Source organism: Equus asinus, chromosome 2, assembly GCF_041296235.1.
Source record: "Equus asinus isolate D_3611 breed Donkey chromosome 2, EquAss-T2T_v2, whole genome shotgun sequence".
NCBI lineage: Eukaryota > Metazoa > Chordata > Mammalia > Perissodactyla > Equidae > Equus > Equus asinus.
The window spans coordinates 128589594-128615750 of NC_091791.1; the positions used below are offsets into that span (position 1 = coordinate 128589594).

Here is a 26157-nt window from a genome sequence, read left to right on the forward strand (position 1 = left end):
CTGAAAACTTCACGACCCTTTTCTCTAAAACCTTCCTAGATGTCTTGCCTGCTTTGTTCCTCTGAGACTCAGTTCTGTCATCTATAAAATGGGAGAGTAAGATTGGAAGGAGTTGGCTCTACCAGCAGTTGCCAACCTTCACACCACTGTGACGCACGGGAGAGATGAGACCCATATGCACACGACTCTGATGGGCTCACTCTTAAAGTCGGCTGCGGATGATACACGGTAGCCTTAACTCTATCCAGCTATCGGTACCTGCTGCGGTTTGCAGAAACAGAAGTTCAGAACCCCACAGGATGGGTTCCCTCCTGGAGAACTCAGGGTCCTTCCAAGTCAGGTCTTGGTTGGGGGAGGTGGGAGGGTGGCGGTGGGTCTTGGAGGGGGAGCCCCAGAGCAGGCTGCCCCACCCTGCATACCGAGGTCCAGTCCGTCCGGATCTGCCACTCGCTGCAGATCTTGAGCTGGCAGGTGCTGGTGGTCTCGGGCTTCTCCAGGTGCTGGCAGCGGTAGGGCTGCACCGTCAGGCTGCGGTTGGCGTACACCTGGCGGCACAGAACCTGGCGATGCTGCATGCCCAGGCCGCAGGTCTTGCTGCACTCGGACCACTCCCCGATGTCCCAGCTGGCTCAGCAACAAGACGGTGGGAGGGAGAGATCACGTCAGTCAACAGGAAGAGAACACGAGCCCGAGTCGACTTACACAGGACCATCAGAATCCTTCTGGGTGGTCCTCATCCTACAGCACTGCTTAACAGTCTGCCTAGGGGCCTGCTGACTCTGTAAAGGAATGAACTTTGTTCCACATGCTATTTGCCGGCGATTAGGGCCCAGATTCTACAAAATTAGAGAAAACTGAGAAGTTATAAATGATTTTTATCTAATAAAAAAAACAACTCCAAAGGTTAGTTTAATTACCCTGTAGAACATTAACCCACTTTGGAACTAAGAAATCTTATTCTAGCTTTCTCTCTCTGTGCACAGCTCACCTACGACACGGACCACACTGGATTGTAGTTCTATGCTTCCCTCTTTGTTTTCCTTGCCAGGCTAAGCCCTAATGGCTCTGGCTCCCTGGGAGCGGGCTGACCTGTGAAAGGCCACGAGCTCCTGTGTTAATCCCGAAAGTCAGGTGCGCTTGCTAAATGGACTGAATTTCATGCATACAGCAAGTCATGTTTCTAAATGAGATGTAGAGAGATTTAAAAATTCGATTATATCTGCTACTAAGGCTCAATGTGCAAACGACTAGAAGCGACCTAATAAGAGGTAACCTCAATAGCGAGGCCGTCTTACAAGGCTGGGCAAGGGAAGATGTTGCAGGGCTCCTCCTCCGGGGTCGGCTTCATGCTGGAGTCACAGTAGCTCTCAGGGACCTCTTCGTGAGTGCTTCTGTGCACACAGCGAAAAATAGGGTACTGCGAGCCTGCAAGGACAAGGAGAACATGAGAAGGACAGTCCCGCACGCTTGACTGCTGGGCTGCGGGGGAGCTGCACAGAGATCCTGATGAAGAGAGGCCATAGAAACAGAACCACTCGCACACACACTCCTTCCTCGATGCATTTACACACAGCTCCCACACAAGGTCTGCCAGGCTCTGCGGGGCGCAAAGAAGCATAGGAACAGCTCCTGCCCTCGAAGAGCTTACAACCTATTTGTGCACACGGTTTCAAAGGCAGATAAAAACAGCTTTCATAACAGTCTAAGATGTCGCCAGGCAGGTGAATGATTATGAAATGAGCACAAATAATAACTTCTTGAAGATATTCTGGAGACATCAAAGAGAAAGGGGTCCTGGAGGGGCCAAGCTGCATCCTAGAGAAAGGGTGGGTTTGCGTAGCTGTGTGCACAGGTCCAGGTCACTGAACTGGAACAAAAGTGCCCAACACATGGCCTGCAAGTGCCAGGTACATGTAAGAGACAGTCAGTTTGAAGCAGAGAAGTAAGAAGACTCAAGAGCGGCTAGAAGAGCAGCTGGCTCCCCTCTCTGTAAATCATCTCATGCATTCCCCTAATAAAGCACCAATCCAATGGTATGCTAGTTATTTGAGTATTTGTCTGCCTCCTATGAGATGGCAAGCTTCTCAGGGACAGGACTAGCTCCTGTTCATCTCTGTAACCCCAGTACAGCAGAGTAGCAGGTGCTCAATAAAAGTTTGTTGAATGAATATTTATCAGAGGTCTGATATTTGTTTTTATTATTTTGCTATAAAAATTATACTAACCGCCTCAGGTTTTTTGTTCGTTTTAAGTCCACAAGCTGGTTTCGTTGGCTTAATAAGGATAAATCTATTTTGGATAAAAAGTCAGAATTTCTAGCTCAAAAGAAAGATGATTCAATTCTGCCTTTCTCTCTCTGCTACCCCCTGGTGGCAGCACTGAAGTATTACTACCGGCTGTTTACAAAGTGAGAAATGGAACAGGCTGAATTTCAGTTCAACTGTCTGAAGAGTAAGATGTCTTTTCACAAGTAATTCCCTACGCCCACCCCAGCCCCAGTCTGCGGTGAACAATTCCTGCTGGGCAGAACACTGTCATTTATTCTACAGCTCTGTCTTAGCTCTGTTGCCAATTGGCCAGGCATTTAGAGTTTCTGAACTTCCAACTTGCTATAATTTTAATTGTAACTGCAGGGATAAATTTTAATGCAAGCGTCTCAACACTGCATCAGCTATGAAGTGTTTTAGTGCTTCTTGAAGCTGAGCTTGTGTGACCCGCTGAGCCCGAGGACGGTTCTTGTAAGGAGCTTGACAGTTTGTAAGACAGTTTTGAATCTGAAACAATCATTTGTTTAAACGACTCTGGCAGTAAAAATTCACAATGTAGCTATAACTTGAGACCATTATTTAAAATAACATTCCAATTAAGCATAATTATTAGCTGAGTAAAAGCAGTACTGACTGTAAAATTAATGGAAGGCAAAAACTTTTGCGAAGTTAAATATTGTCCAGCGACATACCTGCTTCCATTAAGAAGAGATTTTTAAGTAAATTTGACAAACATTAAGCACATTGTGCTGAGTTACAAAGATGAATAAGATTCAGTCCATGGCTTGCAGGGTACCCATCTGGGACCCAGCTATTAAAAGTTTAAGTAAAAATCTTATTATTTAGCCTATCCCTTTCCCTTCAGAGCATATGGGTTTCAGTTTTCTGCTTACAAGTTTGTGGATTGGAAAGCAAAAGTAACTACCCCAACCAGCCAGCACTCAAAAGAGGGGGAAATTTAGTATCTTTCGCTAAAAGGATATAGGTTACCATAGGAATGCTCTGTGCCCTGGAAAGATGGGTCCTGCTTGGGGCTGTTTGTGCATGGCCACTGCCTGCCGTTCCCCACCCTTACTGACTTTACACTACACTTGTCCATGGTCCAGCTCCAGTGCTTAGTCAAGGAAATAAATTCAGAAGCACTCTCTCTTTCTGATGGCGAGAAAACACCAGAGCTATAATTCTTGACTCTAGTGACCACAACTGGTTCTTTCTTTGGGTCATTTTCTTTACTTCTGCTTTTTCTCCCCAAATCCCCCCAGTACATAGTTGTATATTTTAGTTGTGGGTCCTTCCAGTTGTGGCATGTGGGACTCTGCCTCAGTGTGGCCTGACGAGCGGTGCCATGTCCGTGCCCGGGATCCGAACCAGCAAAACCCTGGGCCACCGCAGCAGAGCACGCAAACTTAAACACTTGGCCACGGGGCCGGCCCCTTTGGGTCAGTTTTGATTTCTGCAGAAAGGGAGACTGTCACTCAGAATGGCACCTGGCCATCTCTTCATTGTCCAAGCATGCCATTCAATTATTCCTCTAATTGCTAGCAAGCAAGAATGGGGGGTGGAGGAGGCAGTGAGCTGAGATGCTGGCTGGGCTTCAGGCAGCAGGAAAAAATCTGGGGTCTGTTTGGTTGGGTTATATGTCTGGTGTATTAATCAAAACAGAAATATGTTACAGTGGAGGAGGGAACTGTACAGAGGTCAGTGAGGCATTATGGAGAGATGGACAAAATAAGGAGCAAGAAAAATTAGATAACTCTAGTCTTGGAACTATGGGAATCAACCGAGCCAAGCCAAGAGTTTGACCAGACTGACAGAGGTGTTGGCAAGGCTGGGACGGAGTGTGGGCCACTCTCGGATGCTGGCAGCAGGACCCCTCCCCGTGATGATGATAGCATGATGCTGAAAAGCATCTACAAAAACAGAGACGTAGAAATGTGTGGTCTGGTTAGCTCCCCCAGGAAGGACTGGAGGAGAGTTTGGGGGAGGGTTTGTGTGGGGACAACAATGACGTCACAAGGGGAATGGACTTGGGTTGCGCAGAAAAGAGTTAGCACCAGCAGGTGGGAATTTCCTGTCACGGCACACATGTCACTGCTGCTGATGACCGTGAGATGAGCTAAATGTCCTGTGGATCCACATCACCTCCTCTGCCCTGCACGTCGGGGACCAGTGCCACCTGGGAGCAAATCTTAGAGGGAGCAAACGAGGGGCATCCATGGGCTGCTGCCATTTGTCACACAGAAAAAAGGGGGCTAGGAGTACAAGGGAAGGGAGGGGTAGGGGAGCAATACGTCTCTGATCTTCTTCTATTTCCAAGGCACCTTTCAGTATCTCTTTGGCCTGAGAACCAGCACTGTTTCTCAGGGTCAAAAGAGGATGGACATGTCATCTCGGGCATCTGAGTGGCAGATGCCAAGTGTGTGTGCATGGTGTGTATCCACAATGCAATGGAGAAAGGCTATCTTAGAACATTAAACAAAATAATATGGAAATCTAGAGAAAAAGACTCTTCAGTTTTGAATATATCAATCGACATTCTTTATGCCAGGATGTAATGAGGATGTAAAAACTACCCTCATACATAATAGCTGATGTGGACCCTATTTGAAATGTGGTGATGATATACTCACTCACTCAAGAAAACTACTGTGTGCTTGGTATGATGCCAGGCGCACAGGCTGGAAAGTGTACACTCAAGGAGATAGCCAGGCCAAGCAGAGCTGGGACAGAACGGTGTCCCAAATCACCGTGAGGTCCCACAATTACTTATTCCGTGCCTACCTGTTGTCTCACAGAATCAGGAATCAGGAAGGACTTGACAGAGCAGGCAAGATCTTGGAGTGTAAGCAGGAGTTTGCTGGCCAGATACCAGAGAGCAGTAAGGAAGGGAGATTGTTTGCCTCAGGTGGATCCCACAGACTGGAGGGGTGGAGGTGGGAGCAAAATAACTGGACTCTTTGGATGGACGGGTCCCTCCATCATGTCTGGTACAGAGCAGATAGAGACCCACTGAATGACCACCTGGCTGAGTAAGTGGCAACCGTCAGGGAACTGAGGACTGTGTGAGCAGCGTGGAGGGTGAGCCGGCAAACGCCACATGCTTTTGTCCTTATCCCATCAAGCTGGTAACACAATGCCTTACGGTCTCTGGACAGGCTACATTCCACGTTACTGGAAAGGCTGGACCAGGCTATCTTTAAAGGCATGAAATGGAAGAGAATCTTTCACACAAGGCACCCTTGATGTAAAACCACATGACAACAATTTTTATCCCTTTTATAACTTTACCTTCTTTTTACCTAGTTCTGAGTGTATCTGGTTCCTTTAATGGGCCTCACACGACTCCCTAACTGGGAGAATGTTTCAGTAATAAGACATTCTGATCCTGAGTTCCTCTGTCAATTATGTTTCATACTGTTTACCTCTACGGTATAGATGGACAGAGCCTCACTAAAATGATTTTGGCCTTAACGCATAATTATCTCTAGCTTTCTGCCTTTGTCAAGACACATCCTACAGGCATTCAATTTTCCCTCACAAAGCTTATAAAAGAAGTTGGTCCAGTGACTCTCCAGTGTCCATTCTTTGCACGTGTATTAAGTATAAACACAATAAAATTTGCATAATGACACCTCCGCAAATCAGCACCCTGGTCATCAAGTCATTACGGAACTGGCAGAGGTTCCAGGCAGAAAGAGGTTCATCCCCAAGAAGAAGCAAAGATCTAAATTCTATTGTCAAATCTACTCAATCAATGCCCTTAGGAAAAGGTAAAAGCTTTCGAGGCAGTTGCGAAAGATTCTTCCATTTGCTAATTTTATCAAAGTTTCCAAATGTTGTACACTCAGATGTGTCTCTTGAAAAAAAAGAAAAAAAATCCCCAAACCAATAATCTGCGGGTATCACACAGTTTCTCAGCTGCAGAAACTCCTTGGGGATACAGCCTTTCTGTTTCTGTGGCAGCCTCTCCTCAAAGAACAGCTGTTTTAGCTCACAAATAGGACTTTACTACAAACAGGATGCTATTACCATTTATATGAAGCAAATTCTAACTTCACAGTTTGCAGATGTGTCCTTGCGCTGGGGAGCTGTGCCACCTTGAAACAGAGAAGCAGCATCAATTTCTAACCCAGCGCAGAATGCTGTCAGATAAGGGGTTTCTAACACCACATTCCACATCTATCTTAACTTTGGAGTTCTCAAGGAAACAGGACCCTGGGTCCACTTCACGGTTCAGACTGATAGTGATCTTGACCCCTTTGCACACAGCCGCACTGTGCTGTGACCCTATCAAAACCTTGTTTTTTAAAAACACCTAACTCCCCCCTTCTCCCAAATCCTATGGCTCTATCTTCTCTTTTGTTTGGAGAGACGCCCACACTTCTAGAGTGTGGTCTCCCTTGTTGCTAGGAGTCAGTAAACCTGACTCTGTTGGGCTACAGATTTGCTCCTGGTGGTCTCAGCTGATGGGGTTAGGATAAACGGATGGATACAGGATTAAGATTTTACTGGGAGAGTAGGAAGGGAGCTGTAGGGTTGGTGAGTGTGAAAGCTGGGCAACTAACACCCCAAGCCCCAAAGCCTGTTTTTTCCTGAGATCCTTAGATTTGAGAAGGAGTTTCAACTGGCATTTGTGTTAAGTGTCCCACAACCTGGACTCGTACGTCAACTTTCAGATCTTGAACCACATGAGCGTGTTCTGTGATTATTAGTGAACATGTTGTGCAGGAAAGGGTTAACTCAGCAGGCCTGGGCTGCTCAGTCCCTGCACATTCCAGAGAAAAGCTTGTCTTCCGAACCGAACCGGCCCTTCGCCAGGGCTGGAAATAACCTCTGAAACCTTGGAATATTCTGCTGGTGGGAATGTTTTCCTATGTCTTGGGTCATGCTGTGTCAGGTTGACGAGACAGTTTCTGCCAACACTGTGGTTTACGGTCAAGGCCTGTTTTTGTATGCCTGAGTCCTCGGGCCATATGGTGCTAGTTTAACCTCTGGGTGCTAAAGGCTGAGTAGCTAATGTCAGGTGTGTGTGAGCTGCATGCCCACATGATTGAATCCCAGTAAACCCCCTGGACACCAAAGCTCGAGTGAGCTTCTCTGGTCGGCAATACGAGACGTATATTGCCATACGTCACTGCTGGGAGAATTAAGCGCATCTCTGTATGACTCTCCTGGGAGGAGACACCTGGAAGCTGGCGCCTGGTTTCTCCTGGACTTTGGGCCATGTGCCTTTTCCCCTGCTGATTCTAATCTGTATCTTTTCACTGTAATATTATAACCATGAGATAGCAGCTTTTCTGAATCTTGCAATCCCTTCTTGTGGATCATCAAACCTGAGGGTGAGGCCTGAGGTGTTGGGGACCTCTGACCCAGCATCATACTAATGAGTCATCTCATGGTCAGGCTCAAGGTTGGCAGGGTCAGCCGTGTCCCTTAGGCCCACCGCACATTCCTTGCTTGGGGATCTGCAGAGATGCTCATATCCCATACACGAGCTCACCTTTCCCACAGGTCGTTGAGCATTCTGTTGTCCCGAGCTGTTTCCAGTTGTGATCCCGGCTTCGCCGTGGGGGCTGTGGTGCTGGTGGCACCAAATTGTCTGGATGGTGGGAAGAAAATCTGTCTGGATGCCTGACCGGGAAGGGCTGTGCTGCTTCTGAGGTGAATATTTCAGGTGCCGCACCGCGCAGGTCTTCCTTCTCCTCATTCCTCTCTTTCTCTTCTCCCTCCTCCGCGCTCCTTCCTTCTGTGACCAGCTGGCCATTGAAGGGCTCCCCTAACAGAGGCAAGAGCACACATGCACAGAAGTAAGACCGGACATTGAGTAGCAGAGAGGAAATTGCTTCAACACTAGAAATTAGGCAGCATGAGATCATTTCTAATTCATAGCACACATATTTAACATAAGCAGATACTAATTTCCCTAATATTCAAAACATTATTAAAAATGGATAAGAAAAAGATGAACATCCCAGTAGGAAAAGTAGGCAACAGCCAATGGAGAGGCAATTCACATAAAAAGAAATACAGGCAGCCAAAAGTCATTTAAAAACGCTCAACTTCACTCATAATTTAAAAATTACATGTGAAAACAAGAACAACAGTGACAGCTCTATCTACCTAAGAATAAAGATTAGAAACTTTGGAAACCCTTAAATCCCAAACCCCTTGTTGAGGGTGTAGGAAAACACCTCATACACTCTAGGTGAGCCTGCAAATAGACACAAATTTTGGGAGAGCAATTTGGCAATATCTATCCAAATTTTAAATGCACATGCTCTTTTGACCCAGTGATTCACTTTCTAGGACATTTGTTGTATAAATGTTCCCATTCTTTCATATAAAGCTGTATGCACAAGTAGGGTTACTAAAGCATTATCTGAAATAGCAAACAGTAGAATGGACTTAAATGGCCACCAATGGTGCTGGTTAAAATAAATTATGTTACAACCACGAATGAGATGCTATGTTATTTTTTAAAAGAATGAAGCAAATACATGTTGTGACATGGAGATAGACTCTGATATGTTGTCTGCTGAAACAACAAAAGCATAGTAGAATCCAGTTTGTGTGCACACACACTCACACACAGATGTGGCAGGACACCTTTCGAGAGATTCATTTGTGTTTTGTTCTTTATCTTTGTTCCTCCTCCTCCCCTAGTCCAAGCCGCCAAGCCCTTAGATTTTCTTGCCTGGGGTTTTTGCAGGAGAGAAAGCAAGAGCTGATGGAAGTCAGCACTCTTCCTTCTCACAGCGGAGGCCTGAGCTTTCAGTGAGGATGACGGTTCCAGAGGCGCCAGCAAGGGGAAGGAGGGAGGAAGATGCAGGCGGGAAAAGTGGAAAGTGCTTTTTGAGAGATGGTTCCAAGGTGGAGAGAGGCAGGAGTCTGAGGTCTTGGGTTTCCGGAGCACCACAGATTCTTAGCAGCGCCAGGCAGGGATCTTTACTCATATCTGGAGTGTATGGGAGGAGCCCCCATATTGACTGAGGTTGAATTTTCTACCACTTTCAAAGAAGTTTCAGGTTGAGGTTAGATTCAAGTTGACTTATGGAAAAGAATGACATGTCCTGTTCCTTGTACACTTAGATTGTAGACAAGGATTCAAATTGGTTGTGAGCATCTTTGTAAATGCATAGAAAAGGGCCAGCAGAATGCCACCAAATCGTTAAGAGAGATTCCCTCTGGGAAGAGGTGAAGGGGATGAAGTTGGGGGACATTGCTTTTTTTAAATTGACTTTATTATTTTTCTTAGAGCACTTTTAGGTTCACAGCAAAATTGAGTGGGGAGTATAGAGAGTTCCCACATCTCCCAGCCCCCGCCCCTGCCCCCGCCTCGCCCACTATCAATGTTCCCCACCGAGCGGTGCACTTCTTATAAACGATGAGCCTGCGCTGACACACCCTTATCACCCGGAGTCCATAGTTTACGTTAGGGTTCACTCTTGGTGATGTACGTTCTATCGGTTTTGAAAAATGTATAACCACAACTGTCTACCGTTATTAAATCACACAGAATGGTCCACTGCCCTGTGCTCTGCCTGTTCATCCCTCCCTCGCTCCCGGCCCCTCACAACCACTGATCTTTTTGTTGTCTCCACAGTTTTGCCTTTTCCAGGATGTAATATGGTTGGAATCCTACAGTATGTAGCCTTGTCAGATGGGCTTCTTTCACCTAGTCATATGCATTTAAGGTTCCTCCATGTCTTTTTGTGGCTTGTTAGCTCATTTCTTTTTGGCACTGAATAACATTCCACTGTCTGGATGCACCCAGTGTATTCATCCATTCACCTACTGAAGGACATCTTGGTTGCTTCCACGTCTTGGCAATTATAGGCAAGTTGCTTTTTACTTTGTCTATTTCTATTTTGATTGAAGAATGCTCAGGTATGTATCATTTTAATACACAATAAGGAGGAAAATTCTAGAGTTGCTGTAGAACACAATTAAAATGTAGGGCTTTCTCCACCCTTTCACCAGTGCTTTCCTATTTAGTTGGCTAATTATAATACATCATGGTTTAAAATATTATACGCAAATCAGGCCAACAGTATCAAGACCAGGCATACCAACATAAAGGAGACCGCCCAAGATGTTAGTAGGCAAAAACATTTTTAAATCTTTTGAATACCTTGTATGTATTGGGCACTGTGCTGGATGGACACCTAATTTATTCAATACCCTCCCCTCCCCAAATAAAACAATTGAGTGTAGGTTTTTTTCCTCTCTATTTTGTAGACTGAGAATGTGTTCAGAGAAGTTACTGACTTGCCTGAGGATGCACAGCAAGAAAGTGGCAGAGTTGGATTCAAGCTCTGGCCTCTTGACTCTGTTGATATGGAGGATGAAGCCTGGTCCAGAATGCCCTTCCGCATGAACTTTTTACAACTGATCCCTTCTGGGCCTGCCCCATCCCAGGCAGCCAATCCCAGAACTCCACGCTACCTGTTAGCTGAGACCCACTGGGCTCGTCATCAATCATCATCACTCTGTTTGATTTCAAATAATCTGCCCGGTTGCCCCTATAAATCAACAACAGACTTCAGTAATCCCAATATTTTGCCATCTGAACTTAGTTTCTAACGTTGTGCATTGCTCTTGGAAATGGCTTAAAAATTCTTTCAGCCTGAGTGTGCTGACTTGGAGTGTGGCCAATACACACATTCCACGTGCTGGGCACACCCCAGGCTGTTGACTCCAGGCAGCCAACTGTCCCCAACCCATGACAATCAGATGACCTGGTTATCCAATCAGCAGCCCAGAGAAGGATGGACAGGACTTGCGTCTGTCCCCTCACTTCCTGGGACAGGCATTGGACCAAGTAGCCTCCAGGGAGTATAACAAGCACAGGGCCTAGTCACACAGGCTGGCCTGAGGTCACGGTGGGACCCGGGCAACCTCTCTAAGCTGCCATTTCCTTACTCTGAAAATGAGGCCAATATGAATACCTCCCTCAGAGCACTGCTGTGAGAATTCCATGAGTAAATTTATGAAAAGGACTCAGCAGTGTCTGGCACGAGCAAGGGCTCAGTGCGTGTGAGCGATTATCATTAATATTTCTGCAGACCTTCCTGATCGAAAGACGGAAAGACAGTCTGCATTTGGGTGGTGGGCTCCATCATCATTTGGTAAAGAAACGTCTGCAGAGCCAGAGTGCCGGGCCACCCCCAGCAGCAGCCGAGCGAGAGCTGCCTGCTCTGGGTACCAGCAGAGCCCACAGCGAAGAGGCAGGTTGTCAGGTGTGACTCTTTTCTTACAGGTCAAAGTAGTGTTAATAGGAGCAAAAGGGGAGCAAGAGAAAAGGCGAGTGGCAGACAGAATAATAGCCCCCTGAAGACGCCTGTGTCCAAACCCCTGGACCCTGCAACGTGTTCCCTTATATGGCAGAAGGGATTTTTCAGTTGTGATTAAGTTAAAGATTTTGAGATGGAGAGACTTTCCTGGATTATCTGGCTGGGCTCAATGTTATATAAGGGTCCTTGTAAGAAAGACGCAGGAGGGTGAGAGTCAGAGAAGATGTGATGACAGAAGAGGGTCAGAGTCAGAGAGAGACTTGCAGGTGTCACTCAGCTTGTTTTGAAGATGGAGGAAGGGGCCATGAACCAGGGCATGCAGGTGGCCTCTTGATGCTCAAAAAGGTCAGAAACAGCTTCTCTCCTAGAGCCTCTAGAGGAGCATGGCCCACCAATGCCTTGATTTTGGCGCAGCAAAACCCATTTTGGACTTCTGACCTCCAGAACTGTAAGACAGTAAATTTGAATTGTTTTGTGCTACTAAATTTGCAGTAATTTGGTACAGCTGCAATAGGAGACTAATATAAGGCATTTCAAAATGATGAACTAGAAAGAGAGACCCAGGATGTTCACCTCATTTTTGAATCAAGTGAATGAAACACTCTTATCAGTGAAGGTCCAGACAGATGGTGAAGCATCCTCTGGTCTCCAGGCCCACTGACTCTAAAGTATGCGTCCATGGGTTTTCTCTGTGTTGACTGAGAGACAGAGGGGAGATGCACAAGAAGAGGAGAGAGGGGGCTTTAAAAGGAAATGACACGAGTACTTGGCAGCAAAAGAGGATTTTACCTGGTCTCCTGTGAGGTGGCACCTGTGGGCTGATGGCGTTGGTCCCCATGATAACATACTCGTAGTGGACTCCTGGGTTAGGCTGCTGGTGTATCATCTGACAACACAAAGGTCACGGTCACTGCACTAGCACGCATGCACAGCTCTTTCCTGCTGGCTCTTGTTTCAATGGTATACATGGCACTATCTATAAATGAGTGGGTTTGACTCATATCCTAATAGTAGTCCCGTGACAGATTAGATGAAAGCTATTTCTAGATGGCTTTTCCTTATTTGCTTTTGAAGAATGAGGAACTTAGCCTTTGAAAGACTCAGCAGACAACTAGGCTGGAAGTCAAGATTTCATATATTCCAAATAGGAAGATAAGAGCAGTGGTACCAGAACCTTTCTGTTGGTTCGCAACCATCCCCTCCCATGGCTTAGATTTTGCTCAGTGCTCTCAAAACGTCCCAGATTCCTGTTTACACTACTGAGAACCCGTCTGAACACGAGGTGGCGAGATAGAGTCATGCACAACCAGCCCAGGATTCTTTAGGCTCCTCCCACCAGGCTGGCTCAGGGAAGGTCTGCCCTGGCCTGCTCCCTCCTTGACTCCCCGGGTCCCATCGCTCTCATCCATGGAAAGCTCCAGAACGACAAAGAGGTGGGGTGAGGAAAATAGGTATAAGGGAAGTAAGTCTCCTTGGGTCCTACTCTCTCGGGGACCGATGACAAACACTGCACAGCACTGTGGAAGCCAGCAAGTGAACACTGGGACCTGAACACAAAATAAATCAGCCTGGTACAGCAGAGTAAGTCCCTCCCTCTTGGTTTTGGAGCACAAAATCCTTTGTTCCAGGGCTTTCGTGGTGGGAAGTGGGGTGGTGGGCTAAATGGAGCAGCAGAATGAGAATCTGCAGTTAAATATGAGCCAGGCAAGGAGACACTGTCACGTTGCATATTTCTGTCTCTACTGCTTTATAAGGGGCTCTCCTGGTGGCTAGCTGTGTAACCTGGAGCAAGTCCCTTCATCTCACAGTTTTTGATTTCTTCATCTGGAGAAGGAGGAGGTTAGAATCACAGCTGATCTCTTAGGTCCTTTGGACTACAAGTGTCTCTGAGTCACTCCTGCACAGGTGGGTCCTGTTTGGTTCATGAGAGTGTCTATTCTTTCCACTGACACCATCATCTGTTACTCCCTCCCTGCTTGGGAAATGGGGCTTCCATTCTATAAATCACCTGATGGAACGCAGACATGAGAACCACTGGGCTCCTTACAGCCAGAACTGTCATGCCCTCAAGGGACGTGGTGGTGTGACCTCAGGGTCCCACTTTCTACCCCTAACCCTCTCACTTCTCTTTTCACACAATCTGACAGTCGGTCTGAGGCTGGAAACCCTCTCTCCCTCTTCTGTGCCTCTTCTGCACAAGCATTCTGCCAGTGCAAACCTTGTCCTATTTATGAAATTATTGTTGGCCACCACATCCTAGACCACCCACGTGGGCCTTAACAACCTGGGTTTTTACTCCCGATGCCATTTGAAACTTACCCTGAGTCCAGCAACCAACTGGACAGTCTAAAAAAATATTCAAAATTATAACAAGGCTTGCTTTATAGTTTTTAGTCCACGAGCCACTAGGCCCAAGAGGAATGAACAGTTAATATTTACAATATTTATAAAACTCTAACATAGCAAATATCACGTAGACTAGCGTGGCTTTGGAGATGGTAAGAGAATATACGTCTATGGGTGAGCTCATTCTTTTTATCAATATGTGATTTCGAGCTTTTATTTCTTGTCAACTTTTGTTTCCTGAACTTTTTAAGAAGACTGGATTCTAGTTGTTTCTTTTAAAAATAAGGACCATTTTTAACTCATGGGAAATTTAGTTTCTCGTCAAATAAATCAAAGTTCTGTCCTCTGTGAAGCAGGGAGCTTCTAGTAAATCTCTGTATTGGTTCTGTGTCATCTGGAGTACTCTGGAGCTCTAGTTTCTTCATTTGCTTTAATAGAATTTGAAGAGAGCTGGGAACTGCAGTGGTCTTGTCTTGCTTTAGGCAGATGCTTTCTTTTGCCATAAAAAGAAAACATGCCAAATTAGCATTAGGAGGAAAGTGCTTGGAGGAGATCCAGTGCTCATGAAATAAAGGATATGTTTTGCCTCTGATTTGGTTCAACAAGTAAAATTGGTTTTACTGAGTCAATAAACTCTGAGTATAATAAGCATCTGGTAGAGTTTTCTATGAGCCAGGTACATTTGGAGGTGAATGGCAAAGACGAACACCAAGCATTTAAGGGCCCCTCAAAAGGCTCACTCAAATGGTTTTACTGAGGATGGGCAATGATGTGTCGCTTATTTGTTCTAAGTGTGGCCCTTAGAAGCAACAAGATAGAAAATCCAGAGAACAGTCCAGAAACATCCAAACTCACATAGACATCCAAGATCTCATTAGTGGGACCTTCGGCCAAAAAGGACTCTCCAGCAGTGCTCGAGATCTCATTTGGACGCTTGTAGGTGAACATCGTTCCTCCACCCTCATATTTTCCAGGCCGGTCAATTGCCCAGTTCCCGTTGATGATGGAGCGGCCAGAACGACTTCGCAAGGCTGTTGAGAAAAATGAGACAGTGGCTTGGGTAAGCCCTGAGTGTACACAAGAAATGGAACTGCCCCCCCCCCCCACCCCAGGTGCAGGCTTATTCATTCATCACATTTCTGGTTAGGATCCACTACGTGCCAGGGACTGCTCTACGCCCTGGGGCAGGACAAGGCATCTAGATCACATCTCTTTGAGCTTAATCACTTCTTCAACCCACTTCAATACCTTTCATTTGGGCTTGGTAGAGAAATGAAGGATGGGAGTGGTTAGGAGAGAAGAAAAGTGGAAAACCAGGGAGAAAGGAGAAAGTTGAGGAGGCAGATAAAAGGGAGAGGGAAGGGAAACTGTTGTATTCCATTATCTAGGTGAGAGCTTGCATACTGGCAGTTCATGAGCTGGTTTTGGCCCACAGATGGGCTTAGTTTGGCCTTTGTACTATTTTTTTAAAAAAATAATTGAACCTAAATTCAAGAATTGGGAATTTTCACAAAAAAATTTAGAGTTCTATCTTCTCTTGTAAAACAAGAAGACATGTTAACATTGGCTCCATTCCCTCAAGACAGTGATCAGTTGGAGCTGTTGGGGGAATGCCCCTTTTTAGATGCGGCCTGCAAGCCCTGTTTTGCCCTAATCCCCATCACTCCCTATTACCCCCCAACACTGAGGCTAAGTCTTTCTTTATTAGCCATTGATTGATGAATATGGATTATTTAGTTCATTTATGACCATGCTTGCACTGTTATTTTTCTTATGGAATAAATTTTTTCTTACAATTCTTCCTATGTGTATGTCTACTACAAGTGGCAAAGCTAAAGATAGGCCAAGAGCATCACATGATTTTCTCCTACCTGGTCACCTTCATTTATTTATATTACCTTCCTGATTTCTGTGGGCTTTTGAGGCTGTTATGTTAAATACTTCCACATACACTGTCAAAATTAGTCCTCACAACATTGCTAAGCAGATGCCTATACCCATCTTTCAGAGAGTGGTTCAGGGGCCAGAGGGAGCTTGTTCAAGTTCATGAAGACGGTAAGTGACAGAACTATGATTTGGAGTCCACTCTCAGGAGGGAGGTAAGAAAGGAGGAGGGGCAAGGAGTCAGAGTTAATGAGAGAAGAAAGGACAGCATGTGAGAGATGATTTTCTTCCCTTAGACGTGTGGCACTTTGAAACCCACAAGCCAATGGCAGGCTGGGTTTAAAGGAGATCCTGTTGTAAGCGCCATGTGCATAGTGGGCCTGTGATGATCATTGGCTCTTTGTGCTTTCACTTAAGAGAGTTTCTAAATTTAATTTTTTATAATGCATCATGGAAAAATGTATACATAAATAAGAGTAGTGATAACATTATAATAAACCTCTATGTACCCATCACCCAGCTTCAACAATTATCAACTCATGGCTTATCTTGTTTCACTGTGAAAATCCCAGGCCCTATTTAGCTTTACATTTTTCAGGAGATGTCTCTAAAACATAAGGACTTTTTGTTTCTTAGACCCATTTCCAGCATTGTTTCTACAATGGAGTCAGAAGCTGCTCGAAGGGGTAGAAGAGCCTTCAATTTCGAGGCTGGCCTCCCTGCAGACTCTATGCCTGCTTCGCTGGTTGCCACGGCTACTGGGAGACCACAGCTGTGGAAGAGTGACTACACAATTATAAAATCAATTCAAATTATTGAGTGGCAAAGATGGGTCAAGAGTAGAAGAACTGAGAAGAACAGGTTTGGGGCTGTTTTCTATCAAAACCCACACTTCTTGACAGTGGTCCCTACAGTGTCACCATTTCCTCACTTCTCCTTCATGTCTCAGCCATCTCCCATCTGACTCCTGCCCCTATCATTCCATTGAAACAATTCAAATTAATGTCACCAACACCTTCATGGTGCTAAATCCAATGGGCATTTCCCAGGCCTCCTCTTACTAGACGTCTCAGCAGCATTTGGCACTACTGACCACTCCATCTTATTTGAGACATTCCTTCACTGCTTTCTGGGACACCACACTCGGCTTGCTTCCTCCTGTTCTTGGGCTGCTCATCTGTTCTTTCTTTTCTGTCTCATCTTTCTCTATTTGGCCATTCAATATTAGTGTTCCTTAAGGATTAAGAGTAGACCCGCTTTGGGTGCTGTACTCCTTTCATAAGCAATTTGATCTATGCCCATGACTTTAACTACTATATTCCAGTGACTTCCAAATTTATGTTTCCATTTCAGACTTTTCCTTTGGTCCCAGACTTTTATATCTAATTGCTTACTTGACAGCTTCACTCAGATATGTTGTCTAAGATTGAACTCATCCTTGACCTCTTCCAGTTTCTAATTTCAGCAAATGGCACCACCATCCATCTAATTAGAAACCTAGGGATCATCCTGGACACCTCCTCCCTTCCTTATCCCCTATATCTAATTTATCATCACATTTTATTTGACTTTCTCCATATTTCTTGAACCTACCTGCTTCTCTTCATGTCCACTGCCTTAATCCAGGGTCAAGCTACCAGCAAATCTCATCTGGATTCACTCAAAAACCTTACTATTGGTCTTCCTCTTTCCCTTTTCAGCCTGAGTTATCTTTTCAGATTTGATCACCAACTAGAGCTCAAAATCCTTCAATGGCTTTCTATGTCTCTAAGAGAAAAAACTCCACATCATTAGTGGGGCCAAGGCCCCAGGTGACATAATTCAGCCTCACCCTAAGTCACTGTCCTTCTCTCTCTGCTCTGTTCCTTGGCCTTCTTTTAGCTCATCTCATACATCGCAGTCCCTCCACCATGCTGTTCCTTTTTCCAGAAATGCTCCCCCAACCCCAAATCCTAATCGTTCTTTAGACAACAGCTCCTCGGGGCGGTCTCCTCCCACCCCCATTCCCGCCTGTCTCTTCACTCACATGCTCTCAGAGATACAAGAGCCTCTCCTTCAAGGTACTAACTCTGTCTGTACACACCCCCATTGGGAGCATGATCTGATTGAGGTGTGTCTCCCACTGCACCGGAGGCTCCCAAAGGGCAAAGACACTGGTGTTTCCTCACCCTTATGGCACAGGTGCCCAGCCTAGTGTTCACCACACAGTAGGAACTTAATGTTTGCTGAATGCAGAAATAGGTAGGAGAAACAGGCAAGCAGCTCAAAAGAAAGATAGGCAAAGAATGATAAACAGGCAATTCACAGACAACCAAGTATGAGTATTCTATAAGTCAATGAAAAGATACTCTACCTTACTTAGGATTTAAGAAATGCAAATCAAAACCACCATGGGATGTTCTTGACCCATTAGATTGTCAAACATTTAAAAAAATGTGATAACTGCCAGTATTGACAGATTTGTGAGAAAGCAAGCACCCATAACATTGTTGGTGGGAATGTAAACCAATTAAACCATATTGGAGAGCAATTTTGTTACATTGTTAAAACTTTAAGTGCCCATATACTTGACTCAAGAATTCTACTTTTAGGAAACTACTTCTCTACATATATAGAAGTGTTTGTAACAAGGACATTCTCTGGAGAACTTTTTTTAAATAGAGAAAAACTAAAAACAAACTAAATGGGGGCCAGCCCCATGAGGGAGTGGTTAGGTGCACGTGCTCAGCTTTGGCGGCCTAGGGTTTTGTTGGTTCAGATCCTGGGTGCTGAGGCGGCGTCCCACATAGCACAACCAGAAGGACTGACAACTAGAATATATAACTCAGGTGCCAATCTTTAAAAAAAAAAAACAAACCACAACCTAAATGTCCATTAGTAGAGGATTGCTTAAGTGATTTTTCACACTGGATATCCATGCAATGGGGAAACCATGTGGCCTTAAAAACAATGGGATAGGACTGTGTGTGTGGGCATGGGAAGAACTCCATGATACATTTTTAAATGAAACAAAAATGCAGAACAGTAGTGTTTGGTATGATCTCATTTGTGCATACTTTTAAACAAAAGCATATACATAAAACATGTAGGCACGTGCAGAAAACTTTTTAGAGAAAGACAGCCATAAAACTGTTAACATTTGGGGACAAGAACTGGGGGTTTAGGTTGGGATGGGAGATGAGAAGGGAGATATTTATTTCCCATTTTACATCTTTTTACCATGATTTAAAATTTGTTTTACCATATGCACAAATTACTTTCTTTAAAGTTTTAAAATTTTTAATTACTATAAATGTCATGGTACAAGCAGAAATCCCTGAAGGATATATGTATTTTCCCCTTGCTATATCTTCTCCTAAAATCTCATTCAGAGCATCAAGAGCTCAGAATTGAGGTACGTTCTGGCTAAAGTTTTATTGCTCTTAATGGCAATTTTGTAGAAGAGATTATTATCTGGAAACCAAAAAGTCCATAAAAGAGCCCTTTGGAATACTGCATAGCAGAGAGCTGCAGGGGCCTCCCAGGAAATAGAACCTTGGGGCCCTGCCTCTTTTTACCATCCACTGCTGTTACCCACGCACCCCGTCTAAAGGTTTGGGTGAATCTTTAACTGGATAATAGCAAAGCATAAAAAGAAGCCATATCAGATCTTTAGCAGACATGGTCCTTACTCCATGTGCCCATGAGTTAGCCTCTGAAACAGCTCTGAAACTAGCCCCCACCTGGCCTTGCATATCAAAAACAGTTGCATCTACAATTTATGTGCCTGTAAGCAATTCCACGGCTATTAATGGTGTCCAGAACTACCCCACAAAAAGGTGCAGGTGACTCATGGCTCTTGCTAGTGGGTGTGTTCACTGAACGTCAAGCTTGGGCAAAGCCTGTTTGAAAGGCAACCTCACTGCTGTGTCAATATGAGGAAATCTCTACTCTCATTTGACATCTGGGTTTTATTCCAGTTTTAGTTGTCAATACTGAACATATGTATTTGGCCTAAACTATCTGCACCAACGATGCCCTTCTCCAAGATTCATATAGGAAATGCTTACCTATCCAAGCCCTGCTTCTCATACACTTTACCCCACAATCTTAATTCCCGTTGTTGACGACCCAACCACTTTGCTCCCACAACCGAATAAAGAAGGCAGCTTCCTTAAAGCAAACAGATTCACTGTCATCTAGATGTCTGTTTCTTCCTTTGGAAAATGAAGGTTAAATTCCTTCTACTAGCAAAATTCCAAGCTTCTTAATGTTTCCGCAGTTCTCAGAAGCTTTCTTGGAAGTGTAGCACACAAACTCCAGGGCAAAGGGGTCAGACATCACTGGCCACCATAACAATGCTAGCTGGAGGCCTGCAGCCCTGCAGTCTATCTGTGAGCTCCCACGGATGCCCACATGTGGGCACAAACAAGTGAAACTCAGAATATGTGAGCTAATCTGCATACCCTGAAACTGGAACACAACTATTCACTTCATGCTACCACCTTGGGGGGGCTGTCAGTTGCATGTCTATGCTAGCATTCCTTCCATTATCGATGTAGGCAACAACTCACAAGAGTGTTAGCAGGACAGCGCCTTTGTCGTCGACAGAAATCACATACAGACTCATATGACATTACAGATGTCACAGATATTTTGAAATACTCTTTAAAAACTCATCACTATTTTGAAATTACAATGGTTATTAAACCCTCCATGACATCACCTATTTTAGTGTTAAAGAAGCACGTTACTATATTGCCACTTCGTTTTCTAAAAATATTTTGATAATTACATTTCAGTATAATTAGTTTCCTTTGTACTCTTCTGTATATTATTTTATGGATTTAAAAATGATGTTCTGAGAAGGTATCCACAGACGGCCAAAAGAGTCCATGGCACAAAAAGGTGAAGAATCTTGGTCTAACGCTTTATGGTTTTCAAAACACAAAGGAACTCACATAATATAAATACCAATCTTATAAGGCAAGTAGGAGACATATTACCTTTCTCATATAGATGAGGAAATAGGCTGAGAGAGATTAAGGTGCTTGCTCAAGGTCACAGACTATTCAAGTACAGGACTTGAACTTTGATGCTCTGATTCCATATTCTTTCCAGACACCAGCAGTTCTTAAAGTGTGGTCCTTGGACCAGCAGCATCTAAATCTGCTGGAATCTGGCTAGATGTGTAGGTTCAGCTGGCTGAATCAGAAACTCTGGGGTAGGGTCCAGCATTTGGGTTTAACAAGCTCTCCAGGTGGTTGTGGTGCATTTAAAGTTGGAGACCCACTGCAGGACACCTTCCCTCATCTTATTTTTGAGTCCTGATAGAAAGAGAAGCCTTCTCAATCACGGGAGGAACGGTTTCACTTCTCATGTTCTGGCGCTGCCTGGGCAACAGGGCAGACACTGAGAGCAGAGAGGCAAAAGGGCCAGTCTGGGGGTTGTGGCCTTCATTCCGCCCTACTACTGAAGCTCTCATAACACCCTCCTGCCCTGCCTGTGAGCAGTTAGGATTCCCAGAGCCCACTTTCCCATGGATTTCGAGTTATCAGCAATCAGTCCTAGAGGATGCCTATAACTGTGTGTCTTTATACGCAAAGCCTAAGCCATCAAGGGTTTAGACTGAGGCTAACCCCTGTGGGGGGAAGAATCTAATTCAACTCAATAGGAAATTATATCAAGACACCGAGTAAGCCCACACACTGTACCGTTAAATACTAGGATGCCTGGTTTTTCCCATTACTGACACTGGATGTGTCTTACAACAGAAAAGCAGTAGCTGCCAAGCACGTGATTACGTTCTGATGTGCAGTAGTTGTTATTTCCTGAGCACATGTGAAGTTGGCCTGATTAAGTCATTTCAGATGAGTTAATTGCACTGGCAGCCCAATCTGTAGCTGCTTTAATTTTCTTTTTCTTTTTTTTAAACTAGGATGTAACATATATAGTAAAGTATTGAAATCATAAGTTTATAGCTTGATGATTTTATATTTGTATTATACCTGTGTTACTACTACTTGAATAAAGATATAGACCATTCCAGCCCCCCAAAAGGCTCCTTCCTGCCCCCTCAAAGTCATTACCCTTGTCCCCACAAGCCTCAAGGATTACCACTACTGTGCTGTCTAGCACTATAGTTTTGATGCTTCTTAAATTTCATATAAATGGAATAATGCTGTATGTACTCTTTGTGTTGGATATCTTTTACCTAACTTTAGGTCCATAAGATTCATCCACATTGCTGCATTTATCAGTAGTTCATTCTTTTTCATAGCAATTTAGTATTACATTATATGAATATACCACGATTTATTTACTTTTTCTTTTATTGATTGACTTTTTTTTAAAAGGTTGGCACCTGAGCTAACATCTGTTGCCAATCTTTTAATTTTTTTTCTTCTCTCTCCTTCCCCCCGAAGCTCCCCAGTACACAGTTGTATATTCTGGTTGTAGATCATTCTAGTTGAGCTTTATGGGACGCCCCCTCAGCGTGGCCTGACGAGCGGTGCTAGGTCTGTGCCCAGGATCCGAACCAGCGAAACCCCGGGCCACTGAAGAGGAGTGCGCGAACTTAACCACTCGGCCACTGGGCCAGCCCCTGATTGACTTTTGAGTTGTTTCCAGTTTGGGGCTCTTATGAGTAAAGCTGCCATATAAACATTCTCGTATGTTTTTGGTGGACGTAAGTCCTCATTTCTGTTGGGGATATACCCACAAGTTGCATTGCGGGGCTACAGGTATATCTATGTTCAGTTGTAGTAGGGGCTGCCAAACATTTTTCCAAAGTGGTTGAACCCTGGAGCTGATGTTGTTGGGAGCCAGGGATCTCACTGTGGAAAAGGAGATATACAAATATGGGATGGGGGAAGGCAAAACAGAACTCTGTGGGATGGACTTGAATTTGAGATAGTGTGAATTCATGATCTTGAAATTATGTATATGGATGTCTCTGTACATGTTTATATGAACATGTATACATGTATATTTATGGGAGTGTGCATATGCTTATGTATGTATACGCATATGTATATATACATGCATATGTTTCCTAGCTCTCTCTGTTAAGACGGCTAAGAAGCAAAAACACCCCCACTACCCATCAGCCTACCTAGCACCTTAGTCTCGAATACCGTTTCACATTAAAAGGCACCATTTTCTGGAGAAGTGACTAGTTCCAGGGACAGGCCAGGGTAGGTACAAGATAAGCCTGGAAGCAAGGAAGTGTTCACAAAAACGACGGGGACATGTCACATATGCTTCCTACTCACCCAATCTGGGGCACTTTGAGCATCCAAAGAAGTACAGTAATGAATTATAAATGATTGGAAAAAAGAAAATTCATGAGTTCATACCAATAACAAGTATATAGATAAATACATGGGGGAGAAGGGAGAGTTCTTGCCAATGAGAGATTTCGAGGGCCCACTGATGAATATGGAGGGAGTGCTGGAGGTGAAAATCATTTTGCAATCATCATGGTAAAGACTGGATTGGGCAAGAATCAGCAATCGACACTAAACATTGGGGGAAATTTTGATGTGGGGCAGGATATTCCTTTGGTCTTATTGACTCTTCAGACTACTTATTAGTTGCAAATGAGAAAAAGAAAGAAAATTATCCAGGGAAGAAACTGGGCAACACTTTACCAGGTGATCAAAATTAGCATCACCAGTGAGAAAAAGTGGACCTTGTATACCTCCTGATGTGGCGCCTTGAAAAGGACACACCATCACCTACACAGTCTTCTGGCCAAAAGCACATAATTTCATCAATGAGGAATATTATATTTTTTAAAAAGGGGGGGACTCTATCCTTCAAAAATGTCAATATCATGAGAGACAACTGACAAAACTGGAATATGGACAGTAAATTAAATACTTTTAAGTATTGTATCAATGTAAATGTGTGAGCTTGCTAGCTATAATAAGAGAATATTCCTATTCTTAGGAAATACTCACTGAAACTGAGGGATTTACGGGTGAAGAACTATGATATACATAACTGACCCTCAAAGGGTTGAAAGGAAAAAAAATATAGGTGACTCTGTATAAAGAGAATACAGGAACTCTTGTATTATTTCTATTTCTGCAGCATTTTATGAATTTCAAATTATTTTCAAATAAAAAGCTTTTAAAAACACAAGTTGACTTCTTTTCCCTCAAATCCTCATGCCTGCATCCTACCTCCCCAGAGACCTGGATTTCGGTGGTTGGGGTGCAGCCTGGGCATTGAGTGGTTTCCAAGCTCCCAGGTAAGACGAACGTACAGCAAGGGCTGGACTAGATAACAGAATTTCCAAAGCTGGCAGAAGTTGCTGCCATGGATTCCCGCATCCTCAATCACCTCTCTTGTCGTTCCACATCTGTTTTTCAAGAGCTTCAAGCTTACGTTTAAGAGATAACTGCTGGAAATACATAATTTGACTAAACAACATGTATAATCAAACAAGAAATTCAGACAAAGCCCTAGTAGTCTTTAATATGCTTTGAACTTCTGTTGATATGTCTAAACACGCTAAAGGAAGGCCATGTACACAGACCACACAATACATCTTATCACTGGCATGCTCTATAAAACTGCCAAAGGCCTGAAGAGGTTCAGAATATGAAGAAGGCTTAGAGTCTAACTTTGCTGGTGGTAGAAAGAAGTATCATCTGTACATAAATATGTGTATATTATGGCTGGATTCTGTTATTAAGTTTATTTCTCTATACTCTATTATATATTTATATACCGGCCTCCCTTGCTAGAAGGTGACTGCTTTAATGGCAGATACTGCGGCATACATTTTTGCCTTGCTACTTGGCTCTTGGTTGGCACTTAATAAATGCTTGTTGAATAGAAGTAAATTATGAGCTGTCTTGTTCTGACCTATCTTATTTTAACCTTGGACTTCAGATAAGAGATTTGTGGAGACTCCTTAAAGTCTTGCTGATATCTGGATACTACTGTTTAAGAATTCCAGTCTCAAAAATGTCGTTTGGTCATTCCTCCTGACCAAAATGGTAAACACATGTAGTGATGCATAAAAATTCTTTTCAAAAGAAGTGTAAGCCTTTCTTTTCAGGTAGATCCAGGTCTAGTTTGATAAAGTGTGCAAATTATGGTTTCTCTTGAGCAAATATATGCACATATCACATAGTGATTTTTCAGTTCAGATTTGCTTTAGCATTTTGGGTTTGGATAGAATCAAACCTGTGTGATTTTCTAAAACAGGATGGAACGCATTTGGACTGAAAATCAGAGTTTCAGAGAAAGAAGGCTGGCTTTCTCTTTGGCACTCTATAATCACAGGTTGGGAGGGGTTTCAATAAAGGGAAATACCAAGTCTTTGTTCTCATTTCATTGCTAAATTATAGCTAAGTACGGCTAATTCTCATTCTTTAAAATATTAACATGTGATTTATTTTGACTGCAAATTTCCTTTGAATTGTTACTAACTATAAAGAAAGTTTGCGTGTTTTTAAGTCCCAAATAATGTTGTGTGAAACAGATCCCATCTACGGTTTAAGTAAGAAAGTAAACTGGGCAAAGAAGTATGGGGGCTGCAAGGATAAGACACAGCCCGTCACTTCTGGAGCTCAGACACAAGCTAATAGACGTGAATGGAGAGGCTGGTAAAATTTCCCTGGGAGTGTAGAGGATCTCGGAGAGGAGGTGGCATCTGAGCAGGAATTTGCAGGGTGAGGGGCAGGCAGTTCACCAGGCAGAGGACGAAGTCGGGGGGGGGGGGAATGTGAGGGTGAAGGGAAATGGCATTGGGGTCAAGGGCATGGACAAAGGCAGACACAGGAAGGAGTCTGAGCTTTGGAGGGCTGGGAAAATTCTGGTGCGCTAGAAAAGGGGCAGGGGCTGGAGCAGAATGGGGGCTGTGGACTGAGAGCCCCTGGAAATGAGGCTGGAAGGGGAGACGGTGGGCGGACTGTGAAGGCTGGATTGTGGGCACTGGGGAGACATGAAAGGTTTTTGGTCAGGAGAGTGACAGCTGAGATCTGGTTTTTGGAGACAACACTGGCTGCTGAACACGAAGTCCAAAAGTTCATTCACACCACAGTTCCTGAGTACCTGCCATGCCTCCTCCGGCTCACGGAGAACACCCGCTCTGCCATGGCAGCCGTCTCGGGGCCTCCCTCCCCCACCTTACCTAAAGATAAACCCAGCATCTTTCTCACCCTACATGAGCCTGCTTCCTAATCCCTCCTCTTTTATAAAAAAATTATTCTCCCATTACTCAGATTCAAGTTTTGGCAATCATCTTTGGCTCTTTCTATCTTTCTTTCCCCCTAGCCAATCACTCGTCAGGCATATCATCTCCTCCTTTGAACTGCTGCCTAGTTGATCCCCTTTCCTCCTCTGCTCAGTCACCTCTTGCATCCAGATTC

At 44.3% G+C, this 26157-nt stretch overlaps 1 protein-coding gene and 1 long non-coding RNA gene across 7 annotated transcripts in view; one reads left to right on the forward strand and one right to left on the reverse strand.

Moving 5' to 3' along the window:
* THSD4 (thrombospondin type 1 domain containing 4) overlaps positions 1-26157 on the reverse strand; it is a 546849-nt gene that overhangs the window by 20606 nt on the left and 500086 nt on the right. For all 6 annotated transcript variants that reach the window (XM_070498910.1, XM_044764622.2, XM_070498902.1 and 3 more), the window contains 5 exons: positions 14762-14937; positions 12350-12446; positions 7768-8043; positions 1296-1425; positions 420-624 (listed from right to left, as the gene is read on the reverse strand). In XM_070498910.1, coding sequence (XP_070355011.1) covers positions 420-624; positions 1296-1425; positions 7768-8043; positions 12350-12446; positions 14762-14937 — 884 coding nt within the window. The remainder of the gene's footprint in view (positions 1-419; positions 625-1295; positions 1426-7767; positions 8044-12349; positions 12447-14761; positions 14938-26157) is intronic.
* LOC139042176 (uncharacterized) lies at positions 12474-24225 on the forward strand. The gene is made up of 3 exons (XR_011498547.1): positions 12474-13141; positions 14881-14966; positions 16427-24225. It is a non-coding gene; the product is annotated as an uncharacterized lncRNA (long non-coding RNA).